The following is an 18,720-nucleotide window of genomic DNA, read 5'->3' as shown; positions in this document are numbered from 1 at the left end:
AGAGCAGTTATGAAATACCTCCTCCCAATTTTTCACTGTGTTTGATGGTGTGAATTGTAGGTGAATATACCACCAATTTGGTGGGTGAGAACAGAACAACTCAAGGATACAAAAAACAGTATTGTGATTTGACGTCTCCTTTATTCCCCTTGTTCCTTATGGGAGCTGAAGGCGGCAGTTTCCCCCAAAAAAGTGATGGTATTTGCCAGGACTGAAGAATGGGGCTCCCCCACCCACCTCCCTTCCCATGCTATAATATATCTTAGTTTATGAACAAAGAAATGGTGCTTATCCAACAGCAAAGAACTCCTTGGAAAGGCTGGCACCTCTGCGAAGCAAGTGGGATCAGAAACTATTTGCTTACTGATAATTTTGCAAACTGGGTAAGAGAATAACATCAGTTGTGAAAACTGGCAAGGTTAATTTTGAAACACAGATATAGAAAGGAATAATAGCAATTTTGAAAAGCGCACCAGAATGTTAGGAAACATAGCCCTGTCACAGAAATTATGCTTATACTAAAAGTTTGAATTCTGAACCAATATTTTTTAAATGGCAGAACTGGGATTTCTTTGGATGTTATTGATAACCTGACCATTCAATGTCAACAGTTTAGCTGTTCATGAGTTTCCTATCTTAAAAGAGAGAGTGAAGCTCATGTGCTCAGATTGCTACAGGATGTGGTCAAAAAAGTCAAATGGCAGTGTGAACTGCCAGTGTAAATGTGTGAACATAAAAAAGAGGAAGTTTAAAAACACTATTCTGACCTCTAAACTTTCCACTAATTTTGTCTTAAAGTAAAGGTTTCCCTCGCACATATGTGCTAGTTGTTCCTGACTCTAGAGGATGGTGCTCATCTCTGTTTCAAAGCCGAGGCAGCGCTGTCCGAAGACATCTCCGTGGTCATGTGGCTGGAATAACTAAATGCCAAAGGGGCACAGAACAGTGTTACCTTCCCACCAAAGGTCATTCCTATTTTTTTCTACAAGCATTTTTACATGCTTTCGAACTGCTAGTTGGCAGAAGCTAGGACAAGTAATGAGAGCTCACTCCATTATGCAGCGCTAGGGATTCAAACCGCCGAACTGCCAATCTTTCTGATCGACAAGCTCAGTGTCTTAGCCACTGAACCCCTCATTTTGCCTTGGGGTTGTGTATATTTTAGAACTCTGTACATTTTAGAATTGTCCAGCTTTCTTTTTGTGACACTTGGTTAGAAGACATCCCTCTAAAAGAGAAATGTACACTTGAACAGTATGAAATAAAACTATTAAAAAAAAGGAGAGACGAAGTGATGCATCTCCTCCTCATAGCATCACACTTCACAAAAGAAAAGGACGATAACTTCCAAACGGAACAGGTGTCAGTAATAGTTCTTGTTGTCAGTGTCGTGCCAGCCCACGGACTTGAAGTGTCTTTATTATTTCAGTTTGGCATAAAGGTTGTCCCTCCTGCTGACTTCAAAATGCCATTCAAGTTCATCAGAGTTATCCCAAACTATAAATCTACCCAATTCAGAATTCTTCCATTTAACAGAATGTGCTGAACTAAAATCTCAGGACAGGTATTTTACCTTGCGTTCAAATGGAGGCTTTGTTACAATAAAGCCAATCAGGCTTCTGTTGGCTCAATCTATGTGATACATCTCCCAAATCAGGAACAGTTTGATGAGTGTCAAAAGAATTAGAAATAGAGTGCTGGGTAAGATGGAGAAATCTGCTCAGAGTTAACCACTCCAATTTTTACCTTAAACTACACAATTCTTCTGTTCAGCTATTATAGGCCATGACCTAGTCCTGACATACATCTAAGCTCATCCACGGATAAAGAAAGGGTTCAACAGAACTGTTTTTAGATATATCTGCTACATAGCTTCTTCAGAATCCTCTAGCCAGTTCCATGAATAGCATTTACACCACCAGCATAAAAAGGAATTAATACAGCAATTCTGCAGTCATGATCTTCTATATTTTTATTTAAGCAACTATTCAACTTCTGTAATTTCATCAATACGCAAATTCCTAGAGGCATTTAGAGAGCATCCAGTGATGATGTGATATAAAGTTTCAAGCCAAAACTCTGCAAAACTATGCTTTATGGTGCAAAAATTCATTATGTTATTTAAATAATCTCTTTCTCTGATGTAAGAAAAACAACTGAAAGGAGAGTTTTGTACTAGTGTGATGATAATTAGAGGAACTATTTAATCCTTTCAAAGACTTTTAATTTATTCTTTTATTGCTTTCAAAAGAGTGACAAAAAACAATTGGAAAAATGCACAGATGAAAATACATACCTTGTCAAAGGGGAAAAAAACACGGAAAGTGTAATCCTTTTCAAATCTGTTTTCTCCTTCCAATTACCTCTCCCACTCGCCAACAAATTATTCTCCTTCTTGGATTCAGATGTGTGCCGGCACTTCTGTTTTGCCATATTCTTATTTTTATATATATATTTATACTAAAGGTAAAGATTTCTCTGTCCCATCATGTCCAGCATGGTGTTCATCTCTGTTTCTTAGCTGAGGGAGTCAGCATTGTCTGAAGATGCTTCCATGGTCATGTGCAGAAGTGGTATTTTGCCGGTTCAGACTGGTTCGCCTGAACCAGTAGCAGAAATTGCGGGTGGGAATGGGCCAGCCCACCCATCCTGGCTCTATGACATCCCATTTAGGCACTTTTTTTGGTCAAAGTGCATGCGCAGAAGGCTGAGCACATGCACGGATGGGCGCTCACATTTGCGAACCACCCCCGGTCATGTGGCAGGCATGACTATATGCTGAGGCACACGGAATGCTGTTACCTTCCTACTGAAGTGGTACCTATTTATCTACTCACATTTGCATGCTTTCAAACTACTAGGTAGGCAGGAACTGGGGCAAGTAATAGAAGCTTACCCTGTCGCAAGGTGCTAAGATCTCAGACTCAGGCAGGTCAGCTTCCCTTCTGTCTTAGATCAAACAGAATTAAGACAGAGTCAGATTATGTTTTTAAAAAAATAGTTTTCTTCCCAGACTTAATTCATGTTGTATTAAATTTTTAAGCAAAGAAATGGTGCATATCCAACAGCAAAGAACTCCTTGGAGAGGCTAGCACCTCTGCAAAGCAAGTGGCATCAGAAACTGTCTTGTTCCTCTCAGTGGGTGGACCATATTTGTTTACTGATAATTTTGCAAACTGGGTAAGAGAATAACATCAGTTTTGAAAACTGGCCAGGTTACATTTGAAACACAGATATAGAAAGGAATAATACCGGTAGCAATTTTGAAAGGACACCAGAATTTTAGGAAACAGCCCTGTCACAGAAAGTATGCTTATACTAAAAGTGTGAATAGTTCCAAAAATCTCACTGATGGTCCAGAGAATACCATGACCAGTGGTATCAAATGCAACCAAGCAATCAAGCAGGGCAAGGAGATGTATGCTCCCTTAATCTAGATCCTGCTGCAATTCATCTACAAGAACTAGTCAACCTTTTTCTGTTTTCTGCCCTGTACCAAACCCAGACTGGAAGGGCTCCATATAAATTGCTTCATGCATGGCCATTTGTGGCTTCCACTCCAGTGCAAGGATCATGTATATAGCTGATGGAGTTCATCTTGCAAACATTTCCTCAGAGTTCACAAGTTTGAATCTCAAATCACCTGTCATGAGACTTCACCAACCCAACTCAGAATGAATATGGGTGGTTTTGTTTTGAAAGTGTTTTGCAAATAGGTCATAGTATCCTAAAGAAAATTCCCACTCTATTACTCCCCAAAAGGAAATAGGTAACCCTAAACAGAGTATTTGCTTGCAACCCAAAGTTGCAGTAACTGTAGGGAGATGTCAACCCTTACCTCCTGGTTACAGTCAATTATATTTGCTCTTTGTCTTTTTCCTATAACTCTGCTTGTCCCTTATGACATTCAATTTTCTCAGTAATTCAAGAAATTCCCTAGGTTGATTATCCACAGAGGCCACTCAAGAGAAATCCTGTTAAGCACTTTCATCCTCTCCTTACTGTCAGCCAGACATCTGATAGAACAGTATGTCAGATTGTTGGCAAACTCTACAACTTCATTCTGAAAATGATCAGAATCCATAAGGCAACTCATACAGATCCTCCTAATTTATCTTCCTAACAGAGTCATCTAACCAGGAAGTTGCATATCCATGACAAAGGAGATGACCTCCATCTCCAAATCAAACTCCTATTATTTTACAGTAAAAGTTGGATCCCAAGTCTGTTTGTTGTATCCCACCTTTATTATTTTTACAAACAACTCAAATATCCAACACAACTTCCTCCCCTTATTTTCCCCACAATAGCAATAGCAGTTAGACTTATATACCGCTTCATAGGGCTTTCAGCCCTCTCTAAGCGGTTTACAGAGTCAGCATATTGCCCCCAACAACAATCCGGGTCCTCATTTTACCCACCTCGGAAGGATGGAAGGCTGAGTCAACCCTGAGCCGGTGAGATTTAACAGCCGAACTGTAGAACTACAGTCAGCTGAACTAGCCTGCAGTGCTGCATTTAACCACTGCGCCACCTTGGCTCATAGAAGAACCCTGTGAGTTGAGTTGGGCTGAGAGAGTGACTGGCCCAAGGTCACCCAGCTGGCTTTTCATAGCTAAAGGATTAGAACTCTCAGTCTCCTGCTTTCTAGCCTAGCCTAGACCAAGCTGGCTCAAACTGGTTCCCCTATGCAGTTCAGGCTATGATAATTTGGGATGAATCCACAGTTGACATGAAATCTATGACATCTAAACCTATCCTGTTCTCCTACCGGGGTATCAAAATTAAGAATTCCCTGCACCAGAGGCTGGGGGACCCATCATTATCCTAAGCATGAAGTCAAACAACTTTACTAAAAGGATGCTGAACCAGTACATCAACAACACCTCTACCTTATCCTGGCATCCAAATCCATAGATAGGATGCCACATCCAGCTACTTGTGGAATGCAACAACTGCCCACTAATGATTAAATGGGGTTTAATCATTATATGGGTAATCCTCAAGATCTTAAATAAGTAATCTTAAAGAATGATGAATATTTCTCATATTGTATACGACAGATCATTGTATATGACTCTGGCAGGTAAATCATTTATCTTTCACATACTGATTAATGGAAATCAGATCCTTGAATGATTGTTTAACCAAACCTGCTCAGCCTTTAAAGAGAGAAGGAGAGAGAGCAAGAAAGGCTAACGGGATTATGAAAATGTAACACAACTCAATCTCATCTACAAATTCACCTTCCCCACAAAGTCTTCTGACAAAATTGCACTGGTCTTTCCAGTCTATTTAATTTTCTGATGTATTAAATTATTTAGAGATAAATAAAATTGATTGGATCAGAAATCCCAAAGGTGCTTTTTCAGGAAGCAACTGGACTTTCTTGTTTTTTCTTTTGAAGACATTTCACTTCTCATCCAAGAAGCTTCTTCATCTTTACAGGATAGTGGGGAATGGAAGGATTTATATACAACTGATCATTTACATCCTTTTAGAGGGTATTGAAGCACTTGTAGGTTTATCTGTGTCCTCAGGGTCACCTGAGTAGTACTCCTGGTCTTGTAGTCTGCAATTGGATCAGAAAGCAGATGAAAACCATATAGTGTCCTTTACTGTTATATTAATTAGTGTTTATATGTTTTAGAGTTTTCACATATTTCTTGGGTCCATTATTAACTAATTACAATTGGGAAAAAGATGGAAAGACAATGAACTATAACAAATTTATTTGTTAAATGTTTTATGATCTAATGGTTATCACCTTTGTTTAGAAGAAAGAAATCTCAATGTTGGAATTTCACAAAATAGTTTGTTATACAATACCCACTGTTGAGGCAGCATGTCAAATCTTAACATGGCTTAGGAAAGGAATGCAATTATTGTGTTCACGTAACTTTCTATGACCAAACGAATGAATTACATTAGGCTTTAACTTTGGGGTAAGCACATAACACTGAATCACAATCAGTCTAATGTTATTTTATCCTACTACATAGTTAGAAATTAAAATAACCTCCATGGCCTTAAAGAGGGAGGAGTTTAACTACTTCATGGAGGATACATTTAGTTATGATCTCTCTATGCTACATCCAGATTCACTAGCACATATGTTCAAATTATCATACACGGATAACTTAAATGAGGGTAAGCTATTATCCTCAAATTTTACTCATGGGTTTCCCAGGCCACTTCAGGAAACAAAGTAATGGGATTGGTAGTGATTTGGTCTGATCCTGCAGGGTTCTTCTTATCGCCTTGTGCTCTCCTCTTTCTTTAAAAATGTAAAGGTGTTTCAAATACAATATTCATATTCTTTTTTCTGCTTTATTCTATATTCTACAAAGAAAATATATCTGGGTTCTTACAAAATCTTCTAAATTGTGGGGTGGGGAGACACACACACACACACACACACACACACACACACACAGAGAGAGAGAGAGAGAGAGAGAGAGAGAGAGAGAGAGAGAGAGAGATTTCCAGTTATTAAAGAAGGAATGAAACAAACATTGAGCAATAGTAGCTATCTATCCCCCCCCTCCCGAAACACACATTGAAGAATGATTAGTATTGATTTTTTTCTTGCTTTTATTTTGTTTTGCTAACACACATAATGCGCTATATCTTTCTCTATTTCATTTTCACTGTCTTCTAGTTGAAATTTTTTCCTCGTCTAATTGTGATGTGACAATTGAATTTAGAGCATTAGGCAAGTTTGACTGAAGTGCAAATAAAGGGGGGACAGAGAGGGGGGGGAATCCAGATATGCTTCAGGGACTGGGAGAAGAGGAGTGAAAATGGAAAAGGACAAGCAGGAAGGCTAATAGCCCCGCCCTTCCTGCTTCTGAGAGCTAGGACAATTATTCTCACTTACAGATGCTGGCGAAAAGGATCTAGGAAGTGAAAGATTCCCCTCACCCCCACCCCACCCCAATCTCCAATGCCTCCTCGTTTTCCCGGCAGCACCCCGGGCAAAGAGGTAACAGAGCTGTTCTTCAGCACCGCGGAGTGATCAGTGCAGGGGAGCTGTCCATTTCAGCACCACCACGTTAATGCAGTAGGTGGAGAACGGAATTCACACGGAAAGCGAGGCGAGAGACATTGACGGGCAGCGTATCCTGCAGCAAGCCTTTCTGGTTTCCTTATCTTCAGAAGCTTTGCAGAGAGGGGGCAGGAAGGGGAAATCCATCTCGAAAAACCATCTGGCAGAAATTCCTCCCCTCCCCTGCCCAACTGTTAGCTACTACCACTCCTGAAGCTCACCATCTAAAAAAAAAGAGTAACAACTACTTCTCTACCACTGCCTTGGAGGAAGAGCCATGGAAGGCAAATGCTCAGCACCTGTTCAGTTGAAAGCAAGAGCTTACAAGAAACTGGCAAGTCTGGCTTGGTGGTAAAAAGAAAAAAAAGGAGAAGAAAAACGGGGTCAGAGAAGAAAAGAATTGAAACCAAAACCAGCAAACAGGCAAAGTAAGGGGGGAAATCCAAGGAATATACACTGGGAAGAAAAGGATTGTTCATGGCGCAGGCTGCAGAGCTAAGCAAGAAGACTGAAGGTTGCATCTCTACTCTTACAGTCTCTAACTGTCTAGGTCCAGATAATGAGAGAGTGTGTTGAGAATGCTGCTTCGGTTGCCGCTGCTGCTGCTGCTCCCCTGTTCACTGTGGAAGCCATCTCCAAATTAGCCATCACATATGGAAACTGGAGACCAGAATTTTAGAAAAAGGGATTAAGGCATCTCATTTTGGGGGGAGGGTTACCTGTTTTCTTTCTTATTTTCTTTATAATATTATATAAAATATTAACAACTGGAATGGTTTTTTTTTCCTTTTGAAAATCAAGCCTCTTCTGTGTGATTTTTTTTCCCCATTTACACTGATTCGGTGGGCTTTCTTACCTCTTTTTTATATATAGATTCTCTCTATTGATCTCAAATAGTTATTAAGATTATCATTTCTTTTACTAACATTACACCCACAAACAGAGAGAGGGAGAGAGAGAGAGAAAGAACGAGAGCCCAAGAATCAGAAAGCAGTTGGGTATTTGTATAATGAAGAATTATGGGGCTCTTTGACAGAGGTGTTCAGATGCTTTTAACCACCGTTGGTGCTTTCGCTGCCTTCAGCCTCATGACCATAGCTGTGGGAACCGATTACTGGCTTTATTCCAGAGGGGTTTGCAAGATGAAAGGAACCGGAGATAATGAAACCAGCAAAAAGAATGAAGAAGTCATGACCCATTCTGGATTATGGAGAACCTGCTGCTTGGAAGGTATTTAAATCTAGATCTCTTCAATTATTTCATCTTTCTTTTCTCCCTATGCTCCCCATTCCACCATTTTCTCACTTCAATCCCAACCTCAAAGAAATCAGGGTGTTTGATTTAGTTACAGAAGAGAAACAGTCAAGTTGTCAATATAAGGCAGACACGTTCCCATTATCCCCCTCTCCCCTCCCCCGTCCCTCCATTTGTCTCAGTATGCCCTGAATTGCTTTGTCAGTTTCTGGTTTCTGTTGAGTTCCTTTATAAATGCAAGTCAAAAGTTGCATGGTTAGAATGGGTACTTGGGGTTATAAAAACAGGAGGAAATAAGTGGTCTTCTTTTTTGAACTGGATTGATGGAGTCTGGGACAGGGAAACCAAAGAAAGAAAGGCAAACTTCCTATCTAGCTGATTTTCTTTGCAACCATTGATATCCTTAAAGTCATTCTCCAACTGTAGATTTTGTTATGTCTAGGCAGCTGTCTCATTTGGTAAGCTCAAATGTCCCTCATTGCCTTGGTCCAGAAGAGTTTCTTTTTTTAAGCAATGGGAGGGGGAGCTTTCATAATGGTCTCCAGGCAACCGTCATACAGTTTGGGATAGATGTGGTTTTGTTTGCTCTCCTTTCTATAACTTGGGGCTGGTGAAGGGGATATATACACTAAAATATCCAAATGAACAAGTGGTAGAAACAGGAAGGGTGAACACCCTTTCTAACTCTTTCCTCTCCTCCTCCTCCTCCTCCTCCTCCTCCTCCTCCTCCTCGTCTTCCTCTAGTGGGAAAGTGAAGAAGAACATGGCAAGTCTGCTCTCACCCGTAATATGCCGGGATGGCAGCTGAAGAAGCCGCAGGCAGCTGGCTTCTGAAAAATCAGGCACTGGAAGAGGAGAGAATCAATTTGCAAGAGATGTAGGAGTATTAGTGTGCAAGAGGAGGAGGAGGAGATGAGGAGAAGGAGGAGGAGGACGACGACGACGACTATGGAGAGGAAAATCGAATGTTGACCATTCAGATACTCTGTAGAGTAGGGGTGCTTGATAGGAGTTCCTAATATCCCGTGCTCTTTAGGATTAGAACTAGCATGGGGAAGGGGACGGAGTGGACACGCGTCTACAGGGCTTGTGTTGTGTCCGCCTCAAAAGCGAGCTAGTCCTGAGAACTGCCAGTGATGCCAGGGCTAAGAACGGAGAAGCATATCCCGCAAGATTGCAAGCGGGTTCGTCTGTAGAAGCAGGAACAAGGACATCAAATGTGCCAACCTGGCCTAATAGTCCCTTTTTTCTCTCTCGCCTAAAAAACAAAAAAAAATTGAAAGGGGAAAAAGAGAAAGCAAAGGCTGTTCTTTGGAAACGATTGTAGCCAGGAAAGAGAGCATCGTCCCCCCTCCCCCCCAACCCGCCCCGCGCGCCGTTCTTGGTGCAAATGGTTGAGTGATGGCAGAACATGTTTTGAATAGCTAAGTGACTTCATTGAGCGATGGTCTGTTTGACGCATACTGCATTTGGTGCCCTTTCTCTCTCCAAGCCGCTGCCTTTTAACATATTCTGCAGAGGACCTTCCGCCTGGGTATCTTCAAGCCAGGGGTAGGGGGGGTGGGGAAGCCAAAGCAGCCAATTAATCGAGGGTGTTTCAAATACACCCCCGAGGGCGCGCGTCCACCTCGAGGGAAGTGAGATTATACGTTCCAATATTTATCCATCCAGCCAACCAACCCGACAGCCTATCAGGCAGGCAGCCCGTTCCTTAACCGCGAAATGAAAGCGCGATGTGACCTCTCGATGAAAGAATAGCGTCCGCGAGAAAGCTCAAGAAAGGGGGGCTTAGAGGAGGAAGGGACCGAGGAGGCGAGGAAGGAGAAAAGCCCCTTCTTCCTTCGGCGCCCTTCTCTGGCTTTAGGGATTCTTAGGCAGTTGGTTGATGGGAGAGAGAGCGCGCTGGAAACAGTCGGGAAGGAGCCAAGCGACCCTTAGCAGAGATATGGGGGAGGAGGGGGCTGTCGCCGTGTTTTGTGGTTGTGCGATTGCGCTTCTAGATCCTCGGACACGTACCTCTGGCTCCAGGACATTTGGCGCGGAGCGGGGAGGTGAGGAGGCGGGGTGTCAAGGAGGAGGGGGGCTTTCTCCTTTCGCCCATCTTTGTAGGAGTCTCTATTCCCCCCCCCTTCCTCCTCCTCCTTTTCGCTCACTTCCCACCCCCACCCCTCCCCCACTCGCCTGGACTTTGATCGCCAGGAGATTATTATATATTTTTTAAAAAAGCAAGGACGTTTTAATTCAAAGCCCCTAATGGTCCCCATCTCAAGAGGCGCTGCCTCGCCAGGCTCTTGAAATCCGGGGGGGGGGGGGTGGCTCATTGGGCGTACGCCTGGTTCTCAGCCGACTTCGGGCTCTTCGTTCTAGCACAGCAAAATGGGTGTGAGAGAGATGTACGAGCAGCAGCCTTGGCTCTGGGCCTAGCCGGTGCTTCCCCCGCTCCCCTCGACCGGGGAACTATTTTACATGCGCGCGACCGCACGCCATCCCGCAAAACCTTTGCAGCCCGGGCTGAGGAGCAGCGAACGAGCCAAGCGTGGAAACCGCTTTATTCACGACTCTTCTTCCCCAAAACTCCGTTTCCTTAAGACCCTAGGAAATAAGCAAGAGCGGGCGCCCCCTCCGTCTGTTGCTGCCCATTCCCTAAAGCAATGCCTAGGAAGAGTGTGCCCTACACCAGCCTCGGGAGTCAGGGAGCTTCTCTGCTTTTAACTTGCTCTTAGTTCTGCACAACTCACCTGAGATCCAAGTGGATCTCCAGACCCAGGCAGTGTGTTTTCAGAACCCAGAACTTGTCTTACCATGTGTAGGAACTTTACTAAAGCATCATCTTAAACCACAATGTGATTTGTGGTGAACATCAAAATTGTGCTTCATTAACCCGGATGTAGGCTTTAGCATATTGTGTGAACTTGGCTAATGCCTTTTTGTACAGCTGACCTGGTTTGTATAATAATGCATACACATGTTAAATACATACCATGCCTTACTTTGGTTTTGGATGAGCATGAAGCAAGTCACTTTAGTCTGCAAATTTCGTGGTAGTTTAATGTGTTGTTTGAACCCAGGTCATTGTGATTGATTGAGTAAAACATGATTAAAGAGGCTTCGCCTTCATTGTGAATATCTGAAGGAATATTGAAATAATGTCTTCAAGCTGGAACTTCATTTTTAAAAGTAGCTCTGTAGGTTGTTATAGAGTCTGTGGTTCCTTGCAAGAGGGATTTAGATCTTTTGAAATTTAATTTAGATTTCTGTTTTAAGGAAGAATCTGATTTTTCTCTAAAAATGTGCACACACAAAAACCCACACAAAAACTCTGAAATGCAGTATATTTATGCCTGTGCCAAGGTACAGATCTTCTTGGGTATTTCTTTTTTAAGAAGCTGCCAGGATTGTGCTTTAAAATATGGGATAGGAGTTTGTGGTTAGCCATTGAGGTCCTTCTGTCTCTCCCCTCAACATTAGAGCTAAAGTAAGGTGACCTCTGATTGGCCCTAGTGGTCTTTCCAATTCAAATGAACAAGAACAGGGATTGATTAATATTACTAGTTAATAGTGACATCAATCTGTTCCCCTTTTAGAGCTGCAGTCTTCCAGAAATAAGCCCAATCAGACCCAGTGGGCTTATTGGTTCTTTTTTTCTCTGCAAAATATATTCAACAAGAATATGATTGTCCCTATCCAATTATTACATGGCAACTTAATATTATACTATAGGAGGCATTGAATTGGGATTGGCAGGACAGTGAAGTAGAATGTAAGCTCCCTGTGGGTCAGGATTAGACAGATTGAAGTATGTACTGAACTTCAAACTTTAGAGTAGAACCTATGCCCACAATTTTATCCATAAGGAGAACACATATTTCTATTCAAGCTTTTCAAAATTATGTTGTATTTCCATTTTGGAATCTGAATGTAACATATACATATTTGTATATAATGTTCTGATTCAGCACATGTGCTCCATGAAGGCAAGCTGCCCATATAGTTATTATTATAACTATATGTTATAGTAGGCCTATATATTTATTATGTTTGGCCACACAGTCAGCCAGATGTTTAGACTGGATTTGGCATTTTTATCTGCCTAATGAGTCCTTCCCAAGGACCTAGAATAGGCAGATGTTGTCTGATTATCTATCTTTCTATCTATCGATCTCACCATTTATCTCTCTCTCTCTCAGTATCTATCTTTATGGCAAGCATACCTAATACTCCTTCCTCTTCCTATTTTCCCCACAACAGCAACAATCCTCTGAGGTGGGTTGGGCTAAGAAAAAGTGACTGGCTTTTTCAGTCAGATTTCAAGCTTAAGCAAGCCCTCATGCTCTCCTTTTTCTAGGCCAGCACCTATCCCATAAGCTGCTTGCTCAAAGATTGAAAGAATGTTCAGGAATGCATAATTCACAGAAAGGGAATTGTAATATTTAATGCCTTTGCTCATTTTTTTTCTTCCTAATCAAAACTCAAAATTGTTCTTCCATCTGTACATTCAAACACATCTTCGTATGAACATAGGATCATCCGCATGTGTGTGGGGATTGTCATGTGTGTTGGGCCTGGTCTCTGGGTATGTGCATTTTATTGTATGGGTATACATACAATGATAATAAAGTATTCTTATCTTCTTAGGAAGCTACCCAAGTCCCACTCAAATCATCAAATAGCTTTCTGTTATGCTTTTTAGACAATTGTTTTTTCTACCTCTACCTAGAGATGCTGTGAATAAAGTCTGAGATCTTTGGCTCGTAAACCAAAGTGAAACCAGCAAACATTTTTCTGCCAGATATTATTAACTTTAGAATGGATATTCAATATTTGGAGAATAGTCATATTTTTGTAGCTAATAAACTCTCTTCCTTCTGCCATGCCTGAAGGACAGAATGAGAACCATTCCGAGTTGAAGAAGCATCTGATTTAGAAACTCCTAGAAAAATAGGCTGAAAATATTCTGAGGAAAAAAATTATTTCAAAAGCAATTACCTTGATCTGTCAGACAAAGTTTGATCCCAGCTCCTTATGAAAAAATCTGAGGGGGAAAATCTTTAAAAATTACTGAGGTAATTTTGAATGCTGATTACAGATATGTAGAAAACACTCAGAGCCATTAACATCTATATCCATGCATTATATGATCTTCCTACAAATGAAGATAATTGGAATTGACTTCCAAGCAAGTTAAGAATTTATGTCTAAAGCAGCCTTCAGTTCAACTGTAAGTCAAGAATCCAGGTAGAAATTCTAAGAATCGCAATCCCAACAATTATGGAGGTTACTAGGTTGAAAAAGGTTGCTACAGGGACTTACTTAGGTGTAAGTTCAGCTGCATTCGAGAAGCCTTATTTCAAGTAAGCTTTGAGCTTCTTGCTGTGTAGCAGATTTTTATTTTTATTTTTGCTGTAGCAGATTAATTTTCTGTACTTGTTCTAGGAAAGGATCATTTCAGTTTTTAATTGCTCATTTGCATGTCAAGGAGATGAAATCTGCAGCCTTCCTTCTGCCACACTGTTTGTTCTTGCAGAAATTGTTTTCTTTCTTTCTCATGGTTATTTCTCAGTAGCTTTTATCTATTGTTTTTGTTTCATGCTAAATCTGAGCTTTTCATAAGTAGATACTAATGTGGTCCCCTTCTAAAGAGATCCAGAAATAAGAAAAGAAGGATAACTTTGTGCTTTCAGAAACACATAGGAATAAATGTGGGGTTTTTTTCCTAGTTAAAAGCTTTGTCATATCATTGCTATCAGAGAAAGTTTGGTTACTGAAACCTGTATATAAGCAGAGGACAGAAAGAACATCTACTAAGAGGAAATATGGGAGATGTAAAGCAAGTTAGACATCACAGGTGGATTGTCTAGAGTGATGGCACGAAGCTGAATGCAAAACCTGGTGTTGGAAAGAAATGTCATCTAGGAAATTTTCTTTTTTGAAGAATGCTAACCAACTCCCTGCTTCCCTTTTGTGAGAAATTTTGACCATGAGAAAAGTCAGTTTTGGTCAGAAACTGGGATAGAAAGCAGACAGCTGTTAGCTAGTTCTTTCTCCCTTTTCTCACATTACTGAGCCCAAACCCCTATTATTCAGCTTCAATCTCTCATCTTTTTCTCTTCATCTCTTGCATCTGTCATCTGTGTCTTACACACACACACACACACACACACACACACACACACACACACAGAGGCCCCTATGGAATTCTGCCACTGCCCTTCAACCTCAGTCTGTTCTCGGTTTTCCAATTGCTTTTCAAATTAATCGGTCATCAGCCTTTTTTCCCTGATAGACACCAGTTGTAACTGGCGACGGGCATGCTGTTCCAGTTTTGTAACCTGCTGTGCTTGGCTTCCTCAGTTTTGCCATTCCCAAAACACCTGCAAATAGTGCTAAGACTTGCACAGCTTTGCTCTTGCACATCCAGGCGGATTTATAATACAACCTGCTGTTCCAGGCTGAGATCTCCTTGCAGCACAACATTCTCAGCTGCTGTGGATGAAGGCAGGATGGTTGTAACTTTGCTGCATACAGCACTGTGTTGCACACAGAGCAGCAAGCCACTGCTGAGCACACTGTGCACACCAATGGCTTGTTGTCCAGATGCAGCAGAGATTGGGAGGAGATGTAGCTCAATCATGCTGTGCAGATATGAAGTCCAGTCGTTGACATTTCCAGTTGAAACAATGTTCTTCAACATCAGGACTGATTTGACAAGCTGCTGTTAGAGCGGTGGCCTAGATGAACAAGCCCTCTCTCCGGCAGGAGAATAAGCTTGCTTGCAGAAGATCTGTTGTATTTTCCCTCATTCTCCAAAAAAATGCCTGATGGTAGAGAAAAGACAGGTCTCTTTTTGAAAAACTGAGGTGGAGGTACAGATTTTTTTGTCAGCTTGGTGAGCATCTGCACATATAGTGCCTGATTTGATAAACAACTCTTACTTCTGTAGACCAGTTGGAAGGGTAGAGAGAAACCATCACAGGGCAACATGCAGTCCTCAAAGATGGATCGTACAAAGAGAAATTCAGAAAAAAGATCAAGGTTTTTTTTGCACAAGTTAAAATCCTGAAATGTACCATCCAAACAAGTGTGTGAGGTTAAGATAGGAAAGGGGATGTCAAAGCTATGTTGTAGTAGCATCACCACCACCACCAACAACACTCTTGACAACACTGGGTGAAAAATAATTGAAGCTTTCTAATATTTTCAGGAATGTTGAAGGACACCATCTTTGATAACCTATGGTTTTTCACTTGTGCACCTGATTCAACCATCTTCTCTGTGTGTCTGTCTGTCTGTCTCTGTCTCTATCTCTATATCTTTATTTACATACCTACACACACAGACACGATTTTACTATGATCCAGGAAAACTAAGACAATACATTTCCAAAACTCAGATTACTGAAGTATTTGCCTCAGCATGTTGTTGTTGTTGTTAACCAGTAAGTCATCAACCCAATGGGTAATGGATCTAATTTCTTGGAGATTTTCTCCAGATCTAAACTATTCTTGCATTGTTGTTGAATGATCCACATTCACTTTTTACAAAGGAAAATTGTGTTTTATATTTCTTCCTTCTTTTCTTTCTTCAAGGCTATGAAAATGAATTGATAGATTATGGAACATTTTTAAAACATGCATTTAATAAAGTTAAGGAGAATGCTCTTTAAGCTCTACCCCATTTTACGCCAACATATAAATATTTTACAGCAAGATTTAAAATGAAGGAAATGAAGAGGCGGGCAGTTATATTAGAGTCCGTTGCATTCCCCCCCCCCTCTTTAATGCATGTCTTTAAAATGACCTGGAAATCCCACAGCTGTAGGCTAAACTGGGAATTGAAAAGCAGCCAGAAAAAGACAATGGCAAAATATTTTTATACTGTGGACAAGAAAGTGGTTTTTTAAGTGGTTGAGCATAACTTGGGGGAAATTATGTCTTTACTTTCACTTAATAGAAAGACCAACCCCACTTCCCTCCCTGCCTTCTACAACTTCATTCCTCCATCTACATTTTTATTTCTTTGCTGCTTTTCTTAAACCCTTCTTTATTCCTTTGTATCTGTGTTGGCTATTTATACTTTTGTATTCAGCTCCATGACAACTTTCTTTTATCCTCATCTTCTATCATCATTCTGTAGACTTTCCATCTCACAGTTTCTCACTATTGGTGCCTCTATCTCTTTCAATGAACTCTTTTCATTGTTATTATGACACTTCTTGCTATTGTTCGCACCTTGTTTAAAATTGCTTTTTTGATGCCTATCTTCTCAGCCAGAGTCCTTTTTCTTTCTTTCTTGCAACTGAAAAATAGGGGAGCTGCTTTTGCTCATAAGGATAAGGAAAGTTATAACACATATATCTATGCACCACCACACACACTTCCTTTTCTCAGCTCATGGCTTCCACTTCCACCACCTCTGAGAAGAAATTGGACCTGGACCTTTTTTCTCATTGTGACCCTGGCTTTGCTTGGAGAACATCCTTGTATCTTATATCTGAAGGCCACTAATTAATATGTAAGAAAATATCATGACAAATACAGCTGGGTAGACATTTAGCTTTGCTGCTTCAGCTACACAATCCCACCTTCCCAAAATCTGATCCATTCTAGATAAATAGAACATATGGATAGTTGGCTGGGAATTATGAGAATTGTCATGCCCATCTGAATGTACCAAGGATGGTGTCAACATCGAACTTAACATCTGGCAGAAGCCATTTTTCCTGTTCGCCATTGCCACATATTGTAGGGAGGGCAGAAGGAATGTGCTACTAGACACAACACAAGGCTTTCCCATGAAAACCAAGGTCATCTCCCAGACAATGGAAGGAGGAGGAGATAAATGCCTGAGAAACGCGCCAACCAAGCTAATTGGCCAACATGACAAGTAACACTTGAGGGGAAAGGTTGTTGCTGGTTTGAACTATGCTGAAACCGTGGGAAAGAGTCAGAGTTGGTTTTACACTAAGGGTGTCGATATGGTGTGCCCAATAAAGAAATTCTTTGCGGAAAGCATAAGCCTCGGAGTTCTGGTTTCCTTGGGTTCATTAGTCGGAACCTTGACAAGGGGATAATGAAAACATTGTTTTAGAAGAAATTATATGCACTCCTTTGAAACAAATCTTTGCTACCATTTGCATTTGGCAATAACAATCTAGAGAGACAATATATACCCCAAACCATTCAGAAGTTGTAGTTGGCTAAACAGCCTTTTCTCCTTATACAGTATGTATAGACCCATTTATATTTACATGAATATAGGATAATGTCCTCAAATTTGTATTTGCACAGTCATTTATGTTCCATGTTATCAGTGCCACACAGCCTTATCTTGAATTTACTTCCTTTGCAATGATATTTAATTGGTTTGTATTGCAGCGTCTAAGAGATTCCTGAATACAGTAATTCAGTGGTTTTTGATCTTCTCCACACTATGGACTGCTTTTAAATACCTTTTGTGGTCATGGACCAAGATTTAACTCAAGATTTAAATCATGATATTTCTTTAAGCCTTTGCAGACCCCCCCCACTCCCGTGATGACATCACAGCTCCCCCAAGCATCAGTGGACCACAGATTGAGAACCACTGCAGTAATTGGCTGACTTAATACTTTGGTCACGTCCAGTCAATGTTTCCCAGAGAAGAAGCAGACGTGAGATAATGTCAAAAAGCAAAACTCTAGTACCATTTCGTGCATCATGAAGTTCTTAATGCAGAAATTCCTAAAATGAAATAGCAAATGGTTCAAAGTTTCATTCTTCTGATGGAAAATATATATTTTAACTTTTTTTCCCCACAATGATAATTTGTTTAATCATACATGACAACCTTTCTGGTGCTATGATTTTTACATCTAATGCAAATGCCTTTACAACATCTTCCTATGATGACATGCACAAAATACTGGGAAGGGTCTTGATCATTCTCCTTTATCGGTACAAGTGGTTCTGGGTAGTAATATCAGAAATTCCTACCCTTTCAAAAAAAGCAATCAAGACACAATACCTATCAGCTAATTAAATTTGACAGGAATGCAGCTATATCTATCTATAATTCATATCTGGATTAGCCATATATTTAAAATTAAATGATGAATCAGAGACAATATTGGATTGCTTTATTGAATTTTTAATACAGTAACGGCTTTAGTGTAGTGGCATGCTGTTGTGTTTATTTATATCTTTTATTGTTTATGTTGTAGTTTTTAATTGTTATAGCTATCCAGAGTCACATTGGTGTGATGGACAGCTATAGATATCTGACAAATAAAGGAAATGTCAATTTCCTCATGTTGTCAGAAAGACAGAGAGACATTTAAACCAAGTGATATTAGGGACTGCCTTCTACCATATATGCTCCAAGGTGACTTGCTCCAAGGTGGTAACTAGAGTCATAGGAATCAACCAGAGGTAAAGTTTATC

At 40.7% G+C, this 18,720-nt stretch overlaps 1 protein-coding gene across 1 annotated transcript in view; it reads left to right on the top strand.

Annotated features, from left to right (window-relative positions):
* The first annotated feature begins 8,067 nt into the window (after window positions 1-8,067).
* The window catches only part of CACNG2 (calcium voltage-gated channel auxiliary subunit gamma 2), a 157,603-nt gene continuing 146,950 nt past the window's right edge, over window positions 8,068-18,720 (top strand). The window contains exon 1 of the mRNA XM_032220706.1: window positions 8,068-8,278. Coding sequence (XP_032076597.1) covers window positions 8,068-8,278 — 211 coding nt within the window. The remainder of the gene's footprint in view (window positions 8,279-18,720) is intronic.

This window comes from Thamnophis elegans, chromosome 7 (genome assembly GCF_009769535.1).
Source record: "Thamnophis elegans isolate rThaEle1 chromosome 7, rThaEle1.pri, whole genome shotgun sequence".
Classification (NCBI taxonomy): domain Eukaryota; kingdom Metazoa; phylum Chordata; class Lepidosauria; order Squamata; family Colubridae; genus Thamnophis; species Thamnophis elegans.
This window is presented reverse-complemented; position numbering and strand designations above follow the sequence as displayed.